At 38.0% G+C, this 24,661-nt stretch overlaps 1 protein-coding gene and 1 long non-coding RNA gene across 2 annotated transcripts; one reads left to right on the top strand and one right to left on the bottom strand.

Moving 5' to 3' along the window:
- Positions 1-2,467: 2,467 nt before the first annotated feature.
- LOC148649864 (uncharacterized) lies at positions 2,468-11,532 on the bottom strand. The gene is made up of 2 exons (XR_015925952.1): positions 11,451-11,532; positions 2,468-2,586 (listed from the first exon to the last, which is right to left on the bottom strand). It is a non-coding gene; the product is annotated as an uncharacterized LOC148649864 (long non-coding RNA).
- Positions 6,659-24,368, top strand: laptm5 (lysosomal protein transmembrane 5). Its single transcript, XM_088603063.1, has 7 exons — positions 6,659-6,837; positions 11,498-11,603; positions 12,133-12,209; positions 18,943-19,074; positions 19,844-19,939; positions 22,602-22,700; positions 23,521-24,368. The coding sequence occupies exons 1-7, from the start codon at positions 6,739-6,741 to the stop codon at positions 23,608-23,610; spliced, it is 699 nt and encodes a 232-aa protein (XP_088459189.1). The 5' UTR covers positions 6,659-6,738; the 3' UTR covers positions 23,611-24,368.
- The last annotated feature ends 293 nt before the right edge of the window (positions 24,369-24,661 follow it).

The following is a 24,661-nucleotide window of genomic DNA, read 5'->3' as shown; positions in this document are numbered from 1 at the left end:
GACAGAATAAATGAGTATGTTAGTAATGAATTAAAAACATTGAACATCAGAGGATTATTGGGGTTTTATTTTTGTATGCAATGCACTGATTTTGTGAAAAGTAAAGAAAATTGCCTACCTGATATGATCTAACTAACAAAGGGGCAGAACACACATTAGTGGTGGTTTAGTCCCCGTTATCTCCCTTTCTATCTTGCAATGTCATTAAGTTCTCCACCACTGAAGATCCAGGTGCTTTTTTTTGCGGTACCCTTTAGGGAAATTCTTGGTTCTTGGATCAATCGTGGAAAGGTGCATCCTCAATTCTTGTAATTCTATTACATATAAACTCAGCAAGAGAAGAACCGCCATTTTACTTTAATCTCAATTTTATAAACTACAGTAAAAGTACTTGCCTCTCACTGCACTATTTTCATTCTTACAGTATTCCATTGATTTTATTTTTATAAGTTTGATTACAGATCTATTTTTTTATTCATTGTAAAAGAAGGTTATGTGGCAGTTTTATCTTTTGGAGCCTTATGGAAAGGATAGCACTGGCAGAGGTAGTGTCTTTGCTGGCTTTCAATTAAATTTACTATTTTCATTGGACTTCTCTGTCCACAGCTTTTCCCCACCCAATTGAAACGGAACTGAGTCTGGTTACACAATTCCAACTGTCAGGGGAAGACAAAGACAGTGAAGTGATTTGTGTTTTTCGAAGAGGTGGAGTAGCAGAAGTTTGTGTCAGGAATCCATATTGTGTCACCCTGGGTGCTGATGAATCAGACAGCATGTAAAGAAGGAAGGAAGGGAGGGGAGAGAAAAGGCCTTTTCCATTTTGTAACATCTCTGTTTACCCATCCAGGCTCATGAACAGAATTCCCATCCATTACATTTGGCAGTGTTCCAAGACTTTTGTGGAAAAGTGTGTGACTTTTGTATATATTTTATTTTGTATGTAGGACATATCCATTTCTGTCTGTCTTTTGTGGTCAGTGCTACTAGCTTGGAGCTCATAAGTCTCATGTTAAGTTTGGAGACTTTACTATCTGTGTGGAGTTCACATGTTCTCCCCATTTTCCCAGGATGTTCGTCTTCGTGCTTTGTTTTTGTCCCATGTTCCAAAGACATGCAGTCTAGGTTGACAGGCAAAGTTGTGTTTGTTCATTGTATGTGTGCCCTGCCATTGACTGGTGTCCCACCTAGGGTGTAGCACAGCCCTGTGCCCTATGCTTTTGAGACAGGCCTTGAATGAAGAATGAGAAGATTTCTGCTAATGAATGAGGTGACTGTGATAAAAAAGCATTGTATTGAATTTGCAAATGCCATACTGTAAATCAATGAGGCGTCACCCTCAGGTTTTGTACTAAACGTTGGACATGGTGAGCTGTTATTAAACGTGGAAAGCTTTCCCATTGATGTCTGTAGTATATTATACATTAAAAGAGTGATATTCCTTCACATCAATATAGGGGGCAAATGAAAAGCTTAAAAGATGCCCCCCAGACTGTTTGTTAAATTACGCTGCAGAATTTATAGCCTGTACAATACTTTGTACGTTTGTAAGTCACTAGCTCTTTCATGTTTCATGCATAGATCAGGAGGGTGAGGTTATGACAGAAATCCAGAAACTGTGGAGATTTCATTGCCTTGAATTATTTGGTGATTTCCAAAAGACACATGAATTTGATTTTGTTTCATAGCATAGCTTGCTGTGTGCTGTCCCGGGGGTCTGAGCAAGCTTGAAAAGAGACGACTCGTGCGTTGCTGTTGCTTTTTTTATCAGAGGGAAGGAAGTGGTGACGCACTGTTGCACCAGCAGCGTTTCCGAGCAGCAGTGTGCAAGGAAGATTGCATCTGTAGTTGTCTCTGCACTTGGGTCACAGCTATTTGCATGTGTCAGTTGCACATTTAAAAGTGACATGGATTCTTTTAAAAAAAAAAATTAGAGAGTTATTTCATAGAGGAGCAAACTAGCCCTCCAAGAGTCACAGTATTTCATGTTTTTATGTGCTTCTTGCAATAAGCAGCTGATTAGGACCAAGTCAAAATGGCTAATTGAAGTTATGTACAGTAGCTTAGTCAAGAAATTAGAATTGGACTTTAAATGAATTACAGGAGAAGCTTTAGGAGTGATTTCATTACCCATGATTTTACTGCTTCATGGAGTTCGTATCAGAAGTTCCTAAAGAAGTCAGCTCCTTATTTGCAATTATGCACACTTCCACTTGCCTGCATATATTAGGCTCGCACCCAGGACTCCCCTTTGTGTATTTTTTTATCCACCCCCTCTACATACATGCAGCAACTCCCCTGCAGCCTCCTCGCGCCGATTAAACTTGACATATTTTGTTCATTTATTATATTCAATGGGATCAAACCAAACTTCTGAAACAACATTTGGTCTACTTTCAAAAACGGTGTAACTTTAAGTACAAATATTTACTAGGTATACAGCTACAGATCCTAATGAATGCAAAATAGAGACAAAGAATATTGAAGGTTTATTGGAAAACATTTTGTTGGCAGCACTCACCTTGTTGAGGGAATAGCTGGTTGACCTTGGCTCAGACGCCCTACCTTAACTGCCTTAGCTGTCTGAGCCTAGTGAAAAGAGCAGATCAGGGAAAGTCTTTTGTAAATTAGTGAGAAGTAGTCTTTAGCATATGTAACAACCACACCTGAAGAAGGCTTCACAGCCGAAACGTTGTTTTCTCTCTTCTCTTTTCAGCATGGAATAAACCTATTACTTGTTCCTTTGCAGACTACACATGCTGATGCAGCTACCCACCTGAACTGCTATAACAGTATATTTATACTTCAAACATAAATCCATGATCTCGGGTACTTAGGCTTTTAAAAAGTAAATGATCACGGTGCTCTCAATAGCCCCCTCTCATACGATGGCTGTGATTTAATAAGAAAGAACATTTTATTAATTAACATTTTATTAACAGTTCCCCGAAAAGCTAGGCTATATTAGAGCTTTGTGATTTGAACTCGACTGATAGATTACTTTTCTTCTGTCTGGCAATGTTAAAGATCATTTCCTCCTTAAAGCGTAGTGCAGTTGTAGCCTTTCAGGTCAGTCAGTGCAGACCCATAGGATTGTACTGGACAGCTAGATGGTTATGTTAGCACAGCTCTGCAGAAGGAGGGCAGCTTGAACAGTTTGTGCTATGAAACACGTCCCTTTGCTAATCAAGGAAACAGATTTATTTCTATAATAATCCCTATTTCTGTTCCTTCCTAAAATATTCCTAATTTTTGTTCCTTCCAGGCTATGTATTGCAAGCCTTGGTTCTCTAGTCCCTGTGCTCTTGTTTATTTGGGAAGTGTGTTACGTGAAGAAACTCAGACAGTAATTTTCCACAACTGAGAAAACCGCACAGCACAGCCCCTGGCATCAGAAATCCAAGACCACGTGTTTGTTTGTGGCACAGTGGCTTGTTAAGATGATACCTGAGCTGACCAAAGATCTTAAAACACTCTTTTTGTATTTTTTTGTGTGTTTTGACTCCCTCTTCACAACAGCAGCTATTGTTCAGGACAGTGCGTGTCCATACTTGATTAAGGTTTCAGTTGTTATTTCTGTTGTTTTTTTTTAAATCATCAGAGTGCTTTGAACTAGTTTTAAACTATTTTTAAACAAATCCCCCACAGAGCATTCAAATGTGTGTGTTCTCACTGTCACAAATAATTCAAAAGGAAGTGACATCTCATTAACATACAAAAGTGTTCCTCTGCACAACAGAAGATGTGTTCACCCTGAGTACATGCAGATACAGTATATCAAATTCAACCCTTACTTGCTATATTGATATTCCCTCTGACCAGCCTGCATTTAATTTTATAATACTAGTCAAATGATACATTCACCAAATTTATGGAGGTTTTTCTTGACTAGATATTACCTATATTTAGTTTTTAGATGTGGTGATGTGTATTGTAAATATTTAACTGACTGGACCCTTTATTTACTGTTAGAAGTGCCACCTACAGAATATCAAATTCTCTCATATAGCAAAACCTGTACTTGCAAGGCTCAACTAATGTGTGAATAAATGCTTGTATCAGCAATGCTTTTGGAGTGGCACATGTATTATACAGATTCATTTATTAATGATTTATAAGCTATTGATAGATCTTGAATAAATTAGTTACATACAAATATACCAAATTGATTCCATAAATACTGCAACTTATTTTGTATGAGAGATTCCTTCAAACTAAACTATCTGCCCTTTATGAATGTATTACATTTTCAGCCGTTCATAAAATTATTTTTTGTCAATGAAATGAACTAGAACAGAATGCGTTCAGTATATAAGTTTGAATTTTTACCATTCATGAAAATGCATAATATTCAGTTTATGCCACAGATGTCATAGTTTGTGAATTTGCTGGCTTAAATCCAGGTGCTGCTGTGCATGTCTAGGACAGTAAACCTCAGACCTGAAGAGAACGTCAAGGCTGTGCAGGTGCATGATAAAATTACTTTAAACAGCATTTCACGATGCTGTGTAAAAAAACTAAAAAATGAAAAAATGCAGCTTCATGTGGTCTTAAACAGATGAAGCTGTAAAACAGCAGTTGTGGTGAATCAACATTTTCTCAAACAACCAGAGTATGTTGTATTTTTATAACCAGATGAAAGATGGCTTGTAGCAAACTGACAGCACCTTGTCTGAACGGTTTTAGTCTGTAGGTGCTGTAAAACAATTTTTTAGTTTACATATCTTGATGTAGCTTTGTCTTGCCTATTTAAATTGTCTGGAAAGGGTGATTGTCTCTCACACAAGCTCTAGTGATACAGCTAAAGAAGTTTGTTTAACAGAAATTTAATGGAGTCTGGGCAGATCATGCAACTGATACCATAACAGTAAACTTTAGATGTGATGGTACAGTTGAAATTCTAAACACAGTGTAAACACTATGCAAGCAGTTTCTGTTGTCCAACAGCATTTAGTTTCTTCTAATTTAAAAGAGACACTTGATTTACAACAATGTGTAAGGTAAGAAGGCACATTAAAAATGTAGGAGAGACTCATTACATTTTTAGCTGTTAGAAAAGTTTGGTCTGTCTGCTCTTCAGACCTCTCAAAGATCCACTCTAAATTACAAATATTGTACTGTATGTTTAATGGCAGCGTGATGGCGTGGTGGTTTGCATTAGTTCTTCAAAGTGTTGGGGCCCTATTCAATTGCCAGGGTGTTATCTGTCTGGAGTCTGTATGTTTTCCTCATGTTTGCATGGGTTTCCCCCCATAGTCCAAAGACATACTGGTATATTAATCAGCTTCTGGGAAAACTGGCCCTGTGACTGTCTGTGTCTGCTTTTTGGGATAGGGTCCAGATCCCCTGCTTCATTGAATTAGATAAAGAGGTTAGAAAATAAATGGACCGTATATTTGCTGTCAGTGAAGGAAAAAAAAAACAGAAGTTCAAACTGTTGCAGCGACTGTATGTGCTATACTATACAGTATATATGAATTTAAAAAGCTGCCTTAACTACTAAACTCAAACCTTTTCTTGGCTTTCTTTTCAGGTTTGAAAGTGAAACAGGTAGAATAACACTTATTAAGTATTATTTGAAATAACTGAAGTTGTTTTAATTATGGAAACTTAGTACCATATTTTGTTAAAGAGGACTGTCCAGACAAGATATCTGCACAGCACTTTGTTCTTTGAAGGCAGCAGTTCACACTTTTCTTCTGAATGAACCACAGGGCACTAATGGAAACTACAGCATGTGGAAGTGCATTTAAAGCTGAGAAAGGAGGGCAAAGGGTTGTGGGAGTATGGAGCAATCTCCCTAGCCATGTTGTTGATGTCGATACTCTGGCCTCTTTCAAGGAATGGCTAAATAAGATTATTGGATCAATTAACTACTAACTGCCAAACAGGCTACATGGGTCAAATTGCCTCCTCTCATTTGTAACTGTTTTATATACAGTATCATTAACCTACGAAACCATGATGTGAAGCGGATTTCCTGGGATCCATTGAAGAAATTGATTAATACATTAATAGCAAAAAAAAAAGCAAACAAGATGGATTAAAAGGCCATTTTTAATTCACAGACAAGCAATGGTCCCTCAGTCTTTGGAGAGTTTGGGGCTCAAAGGTACATTAATCTTCATTAATTAGTTGATTCAGTTAAAGAACTGAGACCCAAAATGAAAAGTAGAAGACTCCAGTACTCACTCAAAGATGCCCTTTCTGCATCTAATAAATATCTGTCCCAAGCCATTCTCTGATAATTACAAAAGTTTCAACCAAATTATTAGTAATTCAAATAAACTGCAGCCTTAAACTGCTCTTTTTTAAAGCAGGGGTTCTTTCTTGGAGTTTTAGAGCCTCTTAATAAGGCGCACCTGAAGTATCATATCAAATTATGTTCAACTGCTGTAATTAACCTATTTATTAGGTAAATTAGATTGTGAGGCGTATTTCCTGGTATGAAAACCTACAGGACTACAGTCCTTCAGCACTGGGTTGGGGTCATAAAACCTGAGCTTGAACACTCAACATTCTTGGACATTCTGAGGGGAATGTTAGCTCTTTGTGTTCCCAACAGTGTGCAATGCTTCTTAACGGGCACATAAATATCTGGTGGTTTCTCTCTGGCCACCATGTGACTGCTGAGTGACGAACAGGAAGGAAGCCTGGCTCGAGGCGTTGTGTTCTATTTGTTTCTTCACTTTCCTTCTCTAGACAAACACCAAAGAAGTCGCATCATTTTGAGAAGCCAAAATGATGTCCAAACCAAATTCTGTTGATCTGGCCTTTGCCTATCGGGGATTTTGCTGTGATATCCGAACTGCAACCTTTAGCATCGGTGTATATTACCTGGTAAGAGCCTTGCCTTTGATCTCAGATGCAGACATCAGGTGCATTCAGTGTAGAGCTTGAGTCAGTTAGACTGCTATGTACCAAAACAGAAACCAATTGAGCTTTTATACAAAACCATTTGAATATTCCTTCTCAATTGTTGTTACTTCATTTCAACTCATGGGACCTGTTCATCTCCTGTTTTCTTTACATGAGTTTCTTTTCGTGGATTTGAAACCAACGGGTACAAAGCATATAGTGCTTTATCAAATTAATTTGAACTTGGTGAAAAAATCCAGTGTTCCAGGAATGTGTGCTCATACAAAGAATATCAGAAACATTTGATGAATTTGGAGCTATAAAGTACTTAAACTGGAGAAGTGTAAGGTGAAATGAGGTTGAAACTGTATGTAAAGGAGGCTCTTTTCTAGAATTAAATTATCATGCCATTTAGCTATAAAAAGCATAACTGTGTTTTAGTGAGATATTCTAGTGACTAGTGTCAAAGATAAAGTACTAGCAGCAATAGTACCTAATGTTCGCTATTATTTTTACTTTAATACTTTGCCACCTCCTTTATTGAATGGGGTTGAATAAGCTGAATGTTTGAACCCTTTCTTATGTTCAGTAAGCAAGAAAAATACAGAAGACCCATACTATTAACATTCTGATCTTAATTGCTTCACTTGTCTTCATTTCATAAAAAAGTACAGCCTGTCAGACTTGAGTGAATAATTTTAACATCTACCCTGCTGAAACCAGAAGCATTGTCCTATAATATTCGGAAGGATTTTTCAAAACTGTGACAGCCTGTCAGTATTCTTAAATATAGAAATTCAAATCAAGAAATCAAAATACCTGAAAACATTGACAACACAATATGAATTTTTTAACCGATAAAAATCCTTTTAACAAACTATACTGTATGTGCAGCTGGGGATAGATCACCAGCTTGTGTCTTAAATTGGTTAATTTGCATTTAGAACGAAGCTAATTACAGTATTTTATTAAAGCTGGAAACCATGTCGTCATTAAATACGTTTTTTAAAAAATTATAAATAAGTGATGGTGCCCACACTTTATGTAGTTATGTGTCAGAATGCATAACTCACAAAAATATCAACCCTTCAAAACTAGGAATTCTATGTTCCAGGAAAAAACAATAATTCCATAGTGAAGAGAGTGGTTTATTCAATTTATAGTCTTGTTTATGTGTTTTTCTGTGAATGTGTACCTTCCTGTTATGACAGAAACAGATGAGGGCAGAACTGTTAGTACTGGCAACTCTCATGTATAAAAAAGAAATGTCTCTGTGACTGGGAGCTATTTACCATAGATCACCAGTGTTCAATAATTACTCTCCTTCTTCCACATACACACCTGTTTGTAAGTTATACTCTCCCTTCGTCCACTCCCTGTCTCCAAACTTATCATATTCTAATGCCACCCTTTGTAATGTAACCCGTTTCAAATTCCAACATCCATATGTTGAGCGGTGCTTAATAAATGGAAAGAAAAAGATGAGAAACTTATTTTTAATGGATTGTTTAAAAGTGACAATGTGTATGTAGGAGTAAGAGTTCAGTAAGTAAAATGCTTGAATTTAATATTAAATATGACGTGCATGTACACACTACATTTCACAGTTACAGGAACAATGAACGATATACACACAAACTTAGGAAACAGACTGAACTCTTCCTTCATTGTCACTCAGATTTAATAAATAATCTGATCTCTAAAGCTATTCTCTACCCTAAAGTATGGCAAGGAAACTAATGAACAGTGTAACTGTACAGTTAGGGAGGGTAGGTCTGTTTCCTGGAAAATTATCTTAGAACACTTCCTTTAAAATAATGCTGATATTTATGAGCACAGATAAACATTTCCTTCCTTGAAGCAGGTAAAAGATTCAAATCACACTGCCATGGACGCTATAGTGTGGCATTGCAAGACAAGGTGGATCCTTTACCTTATCTTTCCCCCATTATGTCAAAGTTAATAGTATGTTGTGTTTTGCCAGCTTGTGAAGACAGTACAAAATATTCCCAAAGGCAAAATTAAGTATTGTATGTCTCTTGATTGTTGCTGTGGCAGGGGTGCCATTAATGGAGTCTTTATACTGATTTCTCTTAATCACTTTCTTCCCTCAACAGATCACATTAGTTTATTCAACTAACGATACTGTCAAAAGCAGACAACCATTAGCTACAGCTTGAGAAATAGGAAATCCTATACCTTTTTTTTCTGTGTCATTCCTCTCAGCCTCTTCTCCTTCACTCATTGTTGGCGGTCAGGATTTATACTGTATGTGCAGATGACTGAATCTTATCCTAGCCCACACAATATTTTGAGTTGATTTGGTACATCATATAGGTTGAAGAAGCTACTAATCCAATTGCATGAGTACATTTGGATATACAAAGCATGATATTAAACTCTAATACAGTAGGTGTATAGTAATCTAGCATCTTCCTTTCAAAATGTGCACAGTGAAAAACACTTTAACTCACCCATATAGACATTCACACCTTCTAGGGTACTGTCTAGCTTTAAAGTCTTACTATTTTGAAATAGGACAATTTGTTTCAAACCAACATCTTGTATAAAGTGCATATTTAGACCTTTTGCTAGGATGTTGAGTCACATATAATTTGCCTGTCAAATCAAAACTACGGAAGAAATAGTGTGCCCTTATTTTGAGAAATAAATACTAATTTGAAAGACATCACTGGTCGTGAGATTCGTGTATCATGAGTGCACCTTATCTGCCAGTTTCAATCTTGCAACTTGTCTAATGGAAAATGTTTGCAAAGGGGAAGTCAGACACTCACCACAGAAGACATGACCTGGAGAATCATACTGTACAGTTCCTCCAAGCCTAAACTGATATGATTCTCAGTATGATTCTCAGCGGTTCATCACAGATAAATAACATACACATGTACTATATATATTAGATAAGGATCACAGAGTCCTCTGTTTTTTTATCCTCCCCCTTAATTTCTTAACTGAACTAATCATTTGGAAGAACACCAATTAATCTATGTTATTTGTGTCTTTATTTGGTGTTAAGTGAATAATACCAGTAGGGCTTAAAGAACTATGAATACTGATACCTGGACTTACCCTTGTAGAAATAACCTGTATCTTTAGATTTACAAGTGTGTCATGTTGATGAGCAGGTTATGTTGCCTGCATAAAAATTGCCTTTGAAAAAGCATTTTTTTATTTTCTTGTCCTCTCTGGTCATCTTTAGGGATGAGTACCAAATACAGTCTTTCAGAAACTGGTTCAGGGTAATAGATTCTGGCCTGCCTTCCTGTTCCTTTTATCGCAAAGATCTCTCTTGAGTGTGTTCCTTAAAACCTGAATTTTAGGGATTGTGAATTACCATACCAGAATCTTCATTCAGAATTTGAAGCCCCATCTCCCTATGTTCTGAAACAAGGGCTGATTGTTTGAATCTGGGGGTTGTACACCATCTTCCATCTTATTATTTTGAAATATTAGTTATCTAGATTGTTAGATATGTTGAACCAGTTTTTCATATAATGAGTTGAGTTGTGTGAGAGTACTGAGAGTATAGCATATGAGTTGTGTGAGAGTACTGACAACTCTGAAAGCAGGACGTTAGTTCAGATGAAATGGCAGATATTGTCTGAACCAAAAGACTGACAAAGCAGTGGAATGTGCCAGTCTTATTTGCTATCCTCTCTCTTCTGAGAATGTTGCCCATATAAACCCATATAAAGTGCCTCATCACGAGTGGAGGGAGGTTTGCCAAAATGCAGGGTGCTACCCCATAAAATAAATTTCAAAGAATACCAGAATGTTTGAAAAAAGGATGACCATATCACAACGCTTTCAATAACCACTTATCCAACTCAGGGTCATGGTGGCCCAGAGCCATTGTTGGGAAGCATTGGGTGGAAGGCAGGATATGCTATGGACAGGACGCCAGTCCATCGCAGGCAGACTGACACACACACTCTCACCAGGACTAATTTTACAGAAGCCAATCAACCTACCAGCATGTTTTTTTTTGTCTTGATTGTGGGAGGAATTGGAGCATCCAACGGAAACACTAAAAGGGTTGTGGGAGTATGGAGCAATCTCCCTAGCCATGTTGTTGATGTCGATACTCTGGCCTCTTTCAAGGAATGGCTAAATAAGATTATTGGATCAATTAACTACTAACTGCCAAACAGGCTAAAGAAATGCAAAGTGAGGGAGAACATACAAACCCCACCCCGGTAGCACCCCATTCAATTGTTAACTGAACTGATGATTTGAAAGAAAATCAATTGAACCCAGTGCCCCAGCACTGCGAGGCAGCGATGCTAACGGCTGCACCACCGTGCAGCTCAAGGTTGAAATTCAGAAGAGTTTGAGTGTGGTCTACTTTACAGATAGTGCAGAAAAAAGGAATAAAAGAGAGGAGAAAATGAAAATAGCTTAAAAAATAAATTACACTAACATTTGATATATTTAACATATTTTCAATGATTGGACCCAAAGATTAAATGAAAAGGACAATGTGGATTCTGAAACACACGTTTGAATTAGCAAGATAAGGTGCTGCAGCTCAATTGCTGAAAATCCTTATTGCAATTGCTGGCCATATTCCTAACCTTAAACTTGATCCTCACGTTGCTGTGCTGTTTCTCTGTCACTGCAGGTGACGAGTCTGCTGGTATGCATCGACATGATCCTGGGCCTGGTTAAAGGGAAAGACATGTGCGGCTTCATTCACACCCAGCAGTATACCAATGGAGAACGCATCTGTAAGTCACATCATTTCAACTCTGAGGATTTAGCACCACAAGACTGGGACTGGTCAGGATTGGATTGGGTGCTTGTTGACCAGTAGATGATATTTTTGCTCCTTGACCACAATTTGCAGTCAAGTGTCCTAGCAAGGGGACAGAAGACACTAAGCTGTAGGAGGTGCCAGCATTTGCCTTTACAATGAGAGATTAAACAGAAATCCTGACTTTTTGTGACAGTCTTTTCCATCTGAGTTTGAAGGCTCAATGTTACAACATTTTCTAATGAATCAGTAATGTTTTCCTGGTTGCATTAAACATTGCTCACTGAACATATGAGTTGCATTGGTGTTTAAGGAAAAATGTTTTAATTATTTATAAGCAAGGAAACACTTTATTGAACAGTTATGAAATTCAAGCTGAATTTATATCACATCCATGTCCTAGTCTTTGTCTTTTGCTTAAGTAAACCCATACTTATATTTTAATAACATTTTAATAACATGACTCAGCTCTAACACAATTTCTTTCTGTCTTGATTTTGTAGTTGATACGACCACCAACTTCTTCCTAATTGCGGTGATGATCATCTCAAGCGTTTATGTGCTCTTTGGAGTTCGAAAAGTAAGTTATTCTTCTTCACCTTTAAGGAATTACTACAGTACAGTATGTTTGTTCCTGGAGTCCAGAGATCTTTAGCTCAGATCTGGGCTGCCATAGGGCTGAGATACTTTGTTTTTATAAACGTCTTTATTTAAAATGAGCATAACTCCTGTTTGTGTACAGTAGCTCTACGGGTAACTGACAAACACCACTGTAGAGGAAGCATTTCTATATCTTTGTATTGTTCAGCATGTCAGTCATAACTAATGGAAGGGAGGATTCTACTGAATACAAAGCTTGATTGTAGCAAAACTTGAAGGCTTCTGGACATTGGTCAGATTCTGATATGCTGTGTTCACATTAAACTATACCTCTCTCCATTTGTAGCCTATCTGCAGAACAGGCTCTACGTTCTGAGTGATTTGAAAGGGCAGGCATAGATGAGTCTCTCAACTAAACCATACTATCAGACAGTAGTATGTCATAGGCTGAGAGTCGGTGTTTCATGCCAGGCTTGCCTGGTCTCATCGTTGTGACCCTCTAAACTGTGGCACATGCCTGTGATCATAAGGTGTTTTCAGTGGATTAAGTGCCAGTTTCCAATGATCTAGATCAGGGATGTGCTAGAGAAATCTTAGGCCTGTAGTTCTGGTGTTTGCATCATTAGCAAAATTGGTGCAATTAAGACAATAATGAGCTGATTGAACATTAATTATTAATTAATTAATTATTGAACAGTGGCCTAAATTTACACTTTTCCGAATGATCTCATGCGACAATGTCAATTTGCATGCTACAAATTTTTACCTCTCCGTCGCACTGTATTGCGATGCATGGAACAGGTAAAGGCTTATTCCACACTGAAAGGAAAAAAGAGAAACACAACATTTCAGCTGGGGGCTTTCTTCATGTGTGAGGGAGAGAGGGAAAGTAGCAGATAGATAAAGCATAGTAGAGCAAAAGACAGAGCAGTAAAAAAGGTGTGGAGAGCAGGGAGGAACTGGACACAGAGCAGGTGAGAATGACTATCCTGTACTATGATTGAACTTGCATTTGCCATCAGAAGGAAGAAACCCTGAATATGTGGATATTAAACATGGTTGACAGAGACCACAGTTCATTAGAACTTGTATTGTGGCAGTGTTTAACGTTTTGTTTTTAAAGAGGAAAAGAAATGTGGGATTCAGCTCTACATGAAATCAGGAAATCATTCCTACAAGTACTTGCTTGGTTGTTGTGACCGCAATCATTTCTCCAGGAAAGAGCTGCACATTCCTGCTCTTGGTTCGACAGCACTGCTTGGAGTCTTGGACTGCATGTCACTGTCCACTGTCCACTGTCCACTGTCCACTGTGAAGGCATCCTTAGTACTTGCCTGGGTCCAGTTATCATGGCTAGTGCAATCATGAGTCTGAGTAACATCCTCATGTTTTTCAATTCTTTGATTGAAGCTGGTTGGCTTGACAGCCCTACACTGTATGAAGGGTCTGGGGGAGGACAGTGTGTTGATGGGTAACTGTGTTGATGTAGGTTTAATCTTCAAGCTCGGTTGTCTCAGTGGAAACTCTTCCTGAAATTTTACATGCATACGCACTTGGAGCTGTCTCGTGGACTTCTTGTGTAAAGTAGGGCTTTACTTTTCTCAGCGTTCTGTCTTTACAGTTTTCTTCACATAACTTACATCATTTTCACTTCTCCATTTTAGACATGTAACTATCTTCCTAGCACATACACAGTGTGGCCACATCATCGCAACACACTGAAGGGTTTGTTTTGGAAAAGGGTAGAAATGCAATATTTACAAAATAATATATTAACAGTGCCTATTTGGACCCTTTCTCAGTTTTCATGTTTTGTCACTTTAAAGCTTGTAATCATGATGCTTTGAAGTAGCAGTTAGTATTGGTTTTACAGTATGTGGTACACAACCTACTCCACACATTCAAAGCAAAAATAAAAAGAGAGTAGCACATCACATAAGCATTTAAACTCTTTCCTATATCATATCTAAATTGATTTACTTAACTGTTATTTACTCTATCTAGCCACTCAACTAATTGAGTGGGTTCTGTCTGTGTGCTTTATTAGCAGATCATCCTAATTCAACAGCAGGTAAAGGAGGAAACTGGTGAGGAATGCCAGTGTGAGAACAGTCAGTCATGTGCATCAGTCAGCAATATCCCAATCACAAAGCTGGGCTGTGTGGTGGAGTGGAAAACCCATCTTATACCCTGCATGGAGTTTACAACAAAGCATCTGAGTGATAAGCAAACATGTGGTTTGCTGTGGGCAAACGAGACAAAATCTGAACTATTTGGTGTCAAGCGTTATGTTGACATCTCCCAGTCAACACCATTCTAACAGTCAAGCAGTATTGTGGTGGCAGCATTGTATTATGGAGATGCTTCTCTGCAGGGATTGGAAAGCTTGTTAGGATAGATGGAAGAAAAGTATAGGGAAATACTAGAGGAAAACCTGTATCAGTTTGCTAAAGACTTAAAATTGGGGAGAAAAGTCCACTTTCGACAGGACAATGATCCAAGCCTCAAGGCTAAAGCTATACTGGAGTGATTTAAAAATAAGAAAATGAATGTCTTTGAGTAGACCAGTCAAAGCCCTGGTTTGATTCCTACTGAGAATGGGTGGAAAGGCTTGTGGAAAGCGATCTCCAAAGTACTTAGGAGAGCTTGAAAAACAAACCATGCACAACAAGATTGTACCTGGCTATTTCAACAGAGTTGATAGAAACTTGCGGAAAATGACACGTGGCTGTAACTGCAGGCCAAATATACTTCCACCAAGGGGCTATGAATTCATGGCTATGAATATATATGAAATCATAACATGAAAGTCTTCAGTTTGAGCATTCAAGTGTTGAAAATAATATCAAATTCACAAAAGGGGCCACTTTAGAAAGGATTTGAATATGTTTGCAAGGCACTGTACATGCCAAAAGTAAAATATAAAGAGATATCAAGAACTTCTATGTTTGTTTTCCCATGGGGAACATTTGCACAACATGTCAGAACTCTTAAAACTTGCTTCTGCCTATTTTTACCAAAACGGTGATTGGTTTCCTACTGCGTCTCCACCATAGCCCAGCACTCAGAAGGCTCTGACAGAGTCAGATCTTGCATGCAAGTGGCATCTTTGGACGTGTCCAGGTTGAACATTTGCTCCTTTGTACTCGTGTTTACTGGGAAATTCCAGCAGCTCATATCGATGCAGGCAGAATGTAAATTATAGGTAATGGCCCAGGCATGTGTGAGACGCATTGACAGGGTAACCTGGGAGGGAAATTGCTATATAAATAAACACAATCACAGTTCAGTTACTCTTTAAAATTAAAATAATATACAGTAAATAAAAGCATTCCTGCTGAGGCACTCGGAATTCCCGGCAGACGCTCGGGAGCAGGGTTTGGATGACAGCAGCAAAGCAGATCACTATATGAGCAGAAAAAAGGATGAAGAGAAGTCTTTTAGCTAAACGGAAAAGATGTGATTCTACAAAAAAAAACACAGAGTGTGGTAACGTCCGACATCTATTTTCCTATGCTGTAGATGTCTTGTATCTGATATGCCCTCTGCATAACATGATTGTTGGTCATTATTTCTACTACATTTTCACTTCACGCCAACTAAGCAACCTGCTACCTGCCCCCGAAGAATTCTCCTCAACTGATTTTTCACTGTCATGATGTCCAATGTGGAAGCAATTTTCTATTACAGAATTGTCCGTGGGAAAGCATTCCTTTTATTCTGATCACATCTCTGTTCGTTCCATTCTGAAGGGCTTTATGGGAATATCCAGCTGAGGAAATAACAGCCTGCAACACAGAATCACCCAGAATGGCTTCATTAGGAAAACAGTAAAGACAAAATTAAGTAAGGAATGTAATAAGAGGTGGCACATTATAAAAAAGCTGCACGCAAGCTAACAGAACTTGTAGGGACATCCATTTAATTTAGAAACTTTTCATTTAGGTCTTGTTAGAGGACTGCTTATGTAATCTGGCAGTGTCCTTTTTTAGTTTATGTCCATAAATCTAATTTTAACTAATAAATAGCAAACAGGTCTGTAATGAGAGGATGCAGAGGGTACATACATGTGTTAATTGCAGTACAATGGATTTGGTAAGTTTTTGTATATTGATTTAAATGTGAATGTTCATGCATTTAACTGGCAATTCTGTGATAGACTCACGTAACATGCTAATAGGAAATTAGAAAGACTATATTATAATATACTGTATAATATCTTTTATAAGGTTCCTGCAGTACAACTATTCAAATAACAATGCAATTGCATTAAGTGTATTAATCAGACAAAAAGATGTTGTTTTTGTTGCTGAATGTAAATGAATATTGTATGATGAACAGTAATGCCTACTCTTGAACAAATCACCTGATCTCAATTAATATCTTCAGAATGAGCATAGAATGCCAAGGACATGAGATATACGGATGATCAATCCTGGCAAGGAAAGAGCCCTTTTACCAAGCCTTCCTTGATTTACTCTCCATATTCTTCATGAAGGTGTCTGTCCTTGGGAAAGTATAATTTTGGGGCAGCAAAGCTGCCTTCATTACTATGCACTAATGTAGCACAGCTGAGGCGTGATTAATGAAAATGCGCAGACCTCAGCTTCTCAACTCAGAGAGACTTTTCTGTACATTTATTCACATCCACCAGCAGATATGAGATGTCACAGCTGAGTGTCACTCTAGGCTTAATTGCGACAAGGATCACACTCCTCACGAGTACCAAATGAAGTGTATGAAAATTGCAAAGATTCGTGCACCAAAACAGCAATGCTCAAGTGGCAAAATATGTCTTCTTCTTCTAGGTTCACACTGACAATAAATTAAGAGTCTGAGCAGTACGAATGGAGGGTACACTTAGGCAGGACAAAATAAAGACACCACACTTGTATTTGTTTTTAAAATCACCTCTTTAGTTATAGTGGAATCAGATCAGAGCTGTATACGATAATCAGAACAGGCCTGAACTGTCTCCTTTTCAAAGTCTATGGGTTGATGTCCTTAATTAAGTAAAATAGTTTTATTTGCAAGGTTCAGTAACAAGCATGTTATCACCAGCGAACAAATGGCTTGTGTTCGTGCTTCTATTTTCTAGTATCAACTGGCAGGGATTCTCCCTTCTGCGCTCCAGGTCGTATAGCATGTAGATCTCACAAGTTGTAGGGGTTGTTCCATATTTAATCACACTAGTTTGTCACAGCTGTAGACTGAAAGTCTGCAGTATGCGAGTAATGGTAATAAAGAGCTAGACTGGGCAAAGCATGAACATTCCACCTTCACCAAAGAAGGTTCAGGTCCTGGGGAATGGGCTGCATTTGAAATTTTCAGGACTGTGCAATGATAAAGGAGTGAATAAAATTGATATTTAGGAAGGGATATGGTAAGAATTATTCCAAATCACACCATGATCATTTTTGCTCTTTTCTTTCAATGAACCTGAGTTTGTGTATCGTTTTCTTATTTATTCTTCAACCAACTATTTTAAGGTATAAGATATAGAGTATGGCACCTGGTGCAGAATTCATACATAGTGGGTTGATAGGAATGCACTGACTATACAGTATGTATCGCTCATGCTGCTGAAATTTAAGGGTGCCACAGAAAATCTTAATAACCTTTTGAGTGTCTCTGTTACGTGTCTCAATGTTCCAGCACTTTTCTCCATGCACAACAGTGAATATATTAATAAATTCCGCATGTATGAAATGTTTTTGGTTTCTCCGATCATGCCACATAAATATTTGTTCAGTATTTTGAGGCACGAAAGGAGTACTTGATTCAATATTTGTGGATGTGGTCAAACATGAAAATCCTCACTGTGTTCCAAGGGAGCTGGTAACTTACAGCCATTCCTTTACAAAAATGAAAAGCTTTTTATTCTTGGCAGTGCCAGAGTTTCTCAAGACAGAATTTTGATCTTGTCTCGCACAGTGCAGAGAAACATTGCCAGACATCCAATTTCTGTTTCACCATCTGCTAATTTTCATTTTACTCAATGCAAATAAAACAGCACCTAAACTAATTCAACACAAACCTTCAAAGGTTTGGGTATGTAACTAAGAAATCCTTTGATAACATTTACTGAAAAATGTTTTGTACAAATACTGTCTTTCCATTCTTATAACTATGAGTTTAGGCTTTCTCCTCATAATCTAATCAAACTCATATCCTAAGCCCAGGGGAGATAACAGTCGCAAGCAGATTTTCTTAAAAGTTATCAGCAAGACAGCTTCTACTTCACATACTGCAAACAAAACTCAAAGAGCAGAGATGGTTTTTGTGCCCAGGGAAGAGCAGACATTTACTTTAAGGTCTATGTAAAGACTCGCTAGTTCTTGACCAGACACTGGGGTCATGGCTACAATATGCACACTTCTGAGAGTCGGTGTCTCTTGCCAGCCTCTCAGTGGTGCCTTCTGTGAGCAGTTGGACACACAGTGCCAATGTCTACTCTCCAGCCTGGATTGGATGTGGCAGATGCAAAAACATTGAAAGAATTGTCGATGTTTTCCTTGGTAACTCAGACAAAGATCAGGTTCAAATCCTCTGAACTGTGTAGTAGGTTGTCATGGTTTCACTGAATTTTGGGATCATTACAAAGCAAATGCTAGCATTGAAAAAATCCAATGACCCATGGTGTTGAGCTTTCCGTATTTGCTGATTTTATTTTACATGGTGTTTACCCTGCACACTCTTTCTGTGTTGTGCAGTATCGTCCACGCCTGCTCCTTCCTTTCATCATACTGCTGGTCCTGGACATCAGTCTGTGCGTGATGTCATTGTTCAGCGGTCCTTGGGGACTCCCAGGGACCCTCACCTACGAGGAGGCACTCATGATGTGGGTGAGTGAAAACGTGGAAGAAAATAGCTTCTAAGAAAATAGTTAAAATGTCTAATAAGCATTTTGAAACAAAATACCAAACATCCTAAATTAGTTATTAGTTTATTATTATATATATACTCCCCGTTTATTTCACTCTTCTCAAGGTCATTTCTTGCAAAACAACCGCTGTGAAGACATCCCAAACATATTGGCAGAAAATTCCAAAAGAAGATGAGACTCAGAATTGTGAAGTGCTAAAAACAGCATTTAACCAAGTTTCCTGTGGGCTTCCTGATATTTGCACACTTCCCTCCCACGAGTCCTAACAGCATTTTTTTTCCTGAAATAGTTAGAATAATAAATCATTTTAGGCGAGAAAAGAATTTTTTTTAAGAATCACAACCAGAGAAAGGGGCAAATGTGATCGTACTGTATAAACCAATGGTTTCAGACCTTTGTTTTTCTTTACTCTAAAGGCTTGCTGTAAAAAGCATGCCACACTATGGAAATAGATGGAGTTTAAAAGTAATAATGGTAACAAATAGAGAAGCATGAATACAAAAAAACTGTGCAGTAGAAGGGTGTCTGAAACAAACTATCCAGCTATGTTGCCAAAGTTGACACCTTGGTTTCTTTATTCAAGAACAACCAGTGTGTTCCTTAGATCACTTGGTTATTACCAACAGGATGGGCCAAGTGGTTTCTTTTTATTGTAATCTTTTGTTAATCTTATGTTCTTGTGAACTTGCTGTGAAACCCAGCTCATTTCTGTCCATCCTCAACTGCAGGACTCTGTTGGTGTGAAACATGAGCTGTCCAACAAGGAAATTGCACGCCTGACGTTGATCTTCGGTATCACCTTTGTCATGTATCTCCTTATCAAGGTACCATCTCATCCTTCTCCGGCACAAGGCAGCAGCATTAGTAGGAAATGGGAAGAGACTGCTGAAAATAATGGTGGTTAAACTTAAGTTTCAAGTTAGGAAAATAACCTTTATTTCCAATTGAAACTTTGTCATCTATTTGCCTCATGCTGGTGACAGATGCTATACCGAGAGTCAGTTAAATTATCTGACATGTGGAAAAGATCAGGATACTCTGTTAAAGAAAATGTAAAGGGTCAAAGCTGATTAACCTCATCTTACACAGCATGCATTAGAGAAGGGAAGGAGAAAATGCTTCAGTGTTCTTGGTGAGTTCCTAATTAAGATGGTGATACTGGATTCAGATAATTCATTTCAATACAACATGAAATCTAAAGTAAATAAAAGGAACCTTCTTTACAGAAGGCCAAGGTAAACCTAAAGAAGCTAATTTCATTGAGGACAAGAACATTTGATTAAGATCTTTTTATGTTGTGTTTATGTTGTTTTTTATGTATGTACACACATTCAAGAAAATATTTACACCATCCGCCACATTCTACACACCTTCCCACTTCCTAAAACACAAGCACCTCAAGCACAGCTTCACATCACAGATGGGTAACTTTCCATCTCTCTCGATCCAGGAATAACAGACATTAAAATGCTCGAAATATGTATGTTGCGCTAATTCTTTAATCATCCCGCTCTATTTCGGTCCACGGCTGATACTTTTTCACTCTCTGTAACCACCAAGCCATTCCATTTCTTTTATAGATACTGTAAATGGTGTTTATTGATCTAACCGGGCAGCAGTTATTTTAGGCAGACGGTTCGTGTGTTTTTTTTGCCGTGTTGATGTTTAAAACAGATGCATGTTGATCTTTTGCATTTTTTTTTTAAATTCACGGCTTGACATCTCAGAGGACCCCCAACCCCTTCCCCCCAACATGATCTTTGAGCAAATCTTTCAAACTCCTCTAGCTCTGCTCTCTACCCCCCTTGCCCCCGGGCAACCTGTGAATTCAGAGCTTGTTCAGAGAAGACTGAATTTGAGACAAGAAAGATGGAACTGTCGACAGGATCCCTTTGATATATCTGAAACTATTTGCACAGCGCCTAAACCTTACATGTGTATCACCACTCTGGCCCAGTGTTCACTGAAATTGAATGTTACTGAAACATTGCAGATGGCAAAACAATCTCATTACAGTTATTTCTGCTTCCATGTTTTTACTCTCTCACATCAAGGGTAGTACCCAATGACTGGACTATTCCTAAAGTAATGCCCATCCATAAAAATGGCAACCAAATCGGACCAATTAATTTTAAAACCGTTTAGTCTTATGTTTATTATATCAAGGTTATGGAAACAATAATAAGAACTATACTAGATGTTCATTGACACTGGGGTGATGTAATTAGTGGAGTACCGCAGGGATTTATATTTGGATCATTGATATTTTGAATTCATATCAGTGATCTACTGTAGATTAGATTCTAGTACAGATCAAAAACTAGAAATGTTTGTAGATGGTTGTGTACAGTTTTGGTCCTCAAAATAAAGATATGGCAGTTCTGTTATTCACTTCTTGGAAGAGCAAGAAGATACATTTCACATAAATGAATGCCCTTCTTGGACAGGATAAAAGGACTAAACCGTTTTTGTCTTGATCAGAAAAGGCTATGAAGCATTTGATTCAAGCATTCAAAATCCTCATAGACATTGACAAAGTCAACACCTTCTCACTACATTCAGTACTTGAAACCAAATCAGATACCTGTTTTTTAGTGTTAATGTGTTAGAGATGTCCAGAAAAAAAGCACTTATCCAGAATTGTGAAAGAGGGACTTTAAATTAGTTCTCTCTGTGCCATTACTGACCAAATGCCAGCCAAACTCAGTGCTTTGTATTACACTGCATTGTCTTTCCCAGAAAGTCGGGACCTCTCCTCTCCTCTCAGCTTTTGCCCTAAATTACAAACAGAAAGCTATGTTGGCATCCTGGCATGCAGGATATGGCCTTAGGTTTCTTCTGGTGCCAATTTAGTTTAGTGATTTTAATTTAGTGTACACTGTGAGGAATAACAACTCCATGTTTAAATATGGTTTCCAAAATTCACCTCTAAAATTCGGGTTCACAGCATTCTGATTTTGACTTACATTTCTGTTATAGAAACCGACCCTCTGTGTTTTTAGCCAATCCAGCACTTTACTTCCATGTGAAATTAAAATATTAAAAATAATACAGATATTTTATTGCACATATTAATGTTTTAGACACACATACAAACGTAAGTTTGTCTTTTCCAATTTCAAACTTAAGAGTTGAAAAGGTTTGTACGCACATACTGTACAGCAGTTTACAATAAAGAATAAGTTCAGATTACATTCAAAAAGCAGGAAATTATAAAACATAAGAAAGAAAATCTAAGTAACCAGAGCAGTGCCACAGCTGAGATCACTAAGCTATATTACAGTTCAGAATGCACCATGAGGAGCATGTTTGGGCCCTATAAACGTCACAGAACTGAAAGAAATGACACAATCAGCCACTTAATCTCCATCTAAATGAAAGAAGCAGACTAGCATGATAGTTCTTTGAATTGCCAAAGGAAATAATTTACATCACCTGCATTTGGTCATGATTACTACTTGTGATTGTGTTCTTCTTGATACTCAGGTGTACATGGTGAATTGCGTGATCAAGTGCTATAGTTTCATCAAGGCGCACAACACCCGTGCCAAGGACACTCAGACAACTGATGAGAAGAGCGCTGTGGTAAGTCACCTCACAATAGTGCAGAACTCAGGTTTAACACAAATAACAGCCAAGTGCAGAACAATTAAAAATTGATCTTTTCCATGTCAGTGCTGTTGTTACAAAGCAAAGAGATGCTTTTCGCATGGCTTATCCCAAATTACCCCCCCACTTGGACAAAACTGAAGCTGAAAGGCCAGGATCCTCCGGCCCCAGAATTTCGAATCCAAGTATCCAAGTTATGCACAAGCAGGTAGTAGGTGAGAGCTCATACTGATAAAACTGGGAATTGTATGGTCATCCATAGGATGCCAAGAAAGCCTTGGCTGATGTCAAAGCTGCCCAATCATTTTGTGATGGATCCCAGCCCTTGAGATCTCATGGGAATATTTGGCATAATGACATAGCCCACACTGAAAGATCTATGGCCTACAGAGCTCACGGACTGTGAGTTCTCCTGGCAAGATGACATAAAATATTTTTTCTCATCTAAAGGAACACAAATTCCAGTTTCTTAAACTTCAGTATCAGTATTCTTTGTACACTTTTTTAAGCACCTGGCTGTGGATGAGTTAAATATATATAAATATAGTAATACATATACCAAACACGTCATGCCTTTATAAACATGGACTTTCACTCTTCAGAAAAGCAGTCAGTAGACAGGCTTTGACCACGGACCCGAGGCTTGGAAAAGGACAGAAATGACACTTGATGGGCAACTGAATCTGTGCTAGACCTGGCAAGTTTCAAGCTCTAAATGTGAGAGACAAGAGCAATGACAGATTATGCTTTAAAGACAATCAGGGTAATTGTCACAGTATTGCTGTCTTTCCCCCAGGTTGTGCTGCCTTCTTATGATGAGGCCCTAAAGCTCCCCTTCAAGGAACTGCCTCCTACTTACCAGGAGCCAAGTGGCCCTCAGGAGTAATAGAAGCTTAATGGGGATGCCATGCTACCATTCCTTGTTGCTTGCAAGTCTCTACACTATAATCAACCCTGCTCAGCCTGAGAATTCCAGCACAGCTCCATGCGGCTGTCTGAGGTGACTCGTTAGCTAAGGATACAAGTCTGGATGCTAGATTTGCCATGCAATCATATTATACACATGAATGGCATCACTGAGTAACTTGATCTGCTCTGTCTGATTTTTTTTTTGTCTTTCTCAGAATGTTCTGAGCCTCTGTAGAAATGATGCAGGGAGGTTGTGAAGAGTGATGTAGCTGTAAAATGTTTTAAATGAGTATTCCTGCTGACAGTGATCCGCTGTTCTGAGAAATTCTTTATGAAACAAAAGTAAAATTGCAACCTTTCCAATTAATTTTGTTTTAGCATCTGGCAGGATTTTAATTTCCTAACCCTAATCTTACATTTCATTTTTTGTGGGATTCTAATGATATACAGTCTTCATGCTTTTAGTTTGTTAATTAAGATAATATTAATAAGATAAGGAAATTAAGATAATATTTGTTCTTTGTCAACAAAGCTGTACTGAAGTCGGTATAAGGCCACACAGTTTTATAAAAAATGATAGCCTCCTCAAGTCATTTTAAAAACATCTCATAATAGATCATTTTTATCAGAAATATTTTTAACTTTTTGTATCAATTGTAAATGCTTAGAAAATATTGCTAGGTGATCAGCGTGCTACTGTTTCTGTTTTTGAATAATAAAGATGGTTAAAACACCTCTACCTCTTTTTTCAGTTTCTTCTACACTTACCAAGAAGGTCACATAATCTACAAAACCAAAAAAGGATTTGTACATATTTAATATTCAGACAATTACCTATTGCAAGTTCTCCTTATACTGCCATACTTTCTACTGGCATATTTAGTTTCTGAATGTGATATCTGATTCAGGACGTGTTTATGTCCTAAATATCAAGAAGTACTTTGCTCTGATTGGACCTGATAATGTTGGAGATCTCAAAGTCCTAGACTGAAATATCTTTAGTACTGTTATTCCACAGATCAGCGAAT

Source organism: Lepisosteus platostomus, chromosome 13 (assembly GCF_059453375.1).
Source record: "Lepisosteus platostomus isolate fLepPlt1 chromosome 13, fLepPlt1.hap1, whole genome shotgun sequence".
In the NCBI taxonomy this organism is placed as follows: domain Eukaryota; kingdom Metazoa; phylum Chordata; class Actinopteri; order Semionotiformes; family Lepisosteidae; genus Lepisosteus; species Lepisosteus platostomus.
This window is presented reverse-complemented; position numbering and strand designations above follow the sequence as displayed.

Excerpts from the sequence above, each read along its gene's own strand:
- laptm5 (XM_088603063.1), top strand. The coding sequence starts at position 6,739 with ATGATGTCCAAACCAAATTCTGTTGATCTGGCCTTTGCCTATCGGGGA. Across the intron at positions 12,210-18,942 it reads TGCTCTTTGGAGTTCGAAAA|TATCGTCCACGCCTGCTCCT; the intron begins GTAAGTTATTCT and ends TGTGTTGTGCAG. Across the intron at positions 22,701-23,520 it reads CTGATGAGAAGAGCGCTGTG|GTTGTGCTGCCTTCTTATGA; the intron begins GTAAGTCACCTC and ends TCTTTCCCCCAG.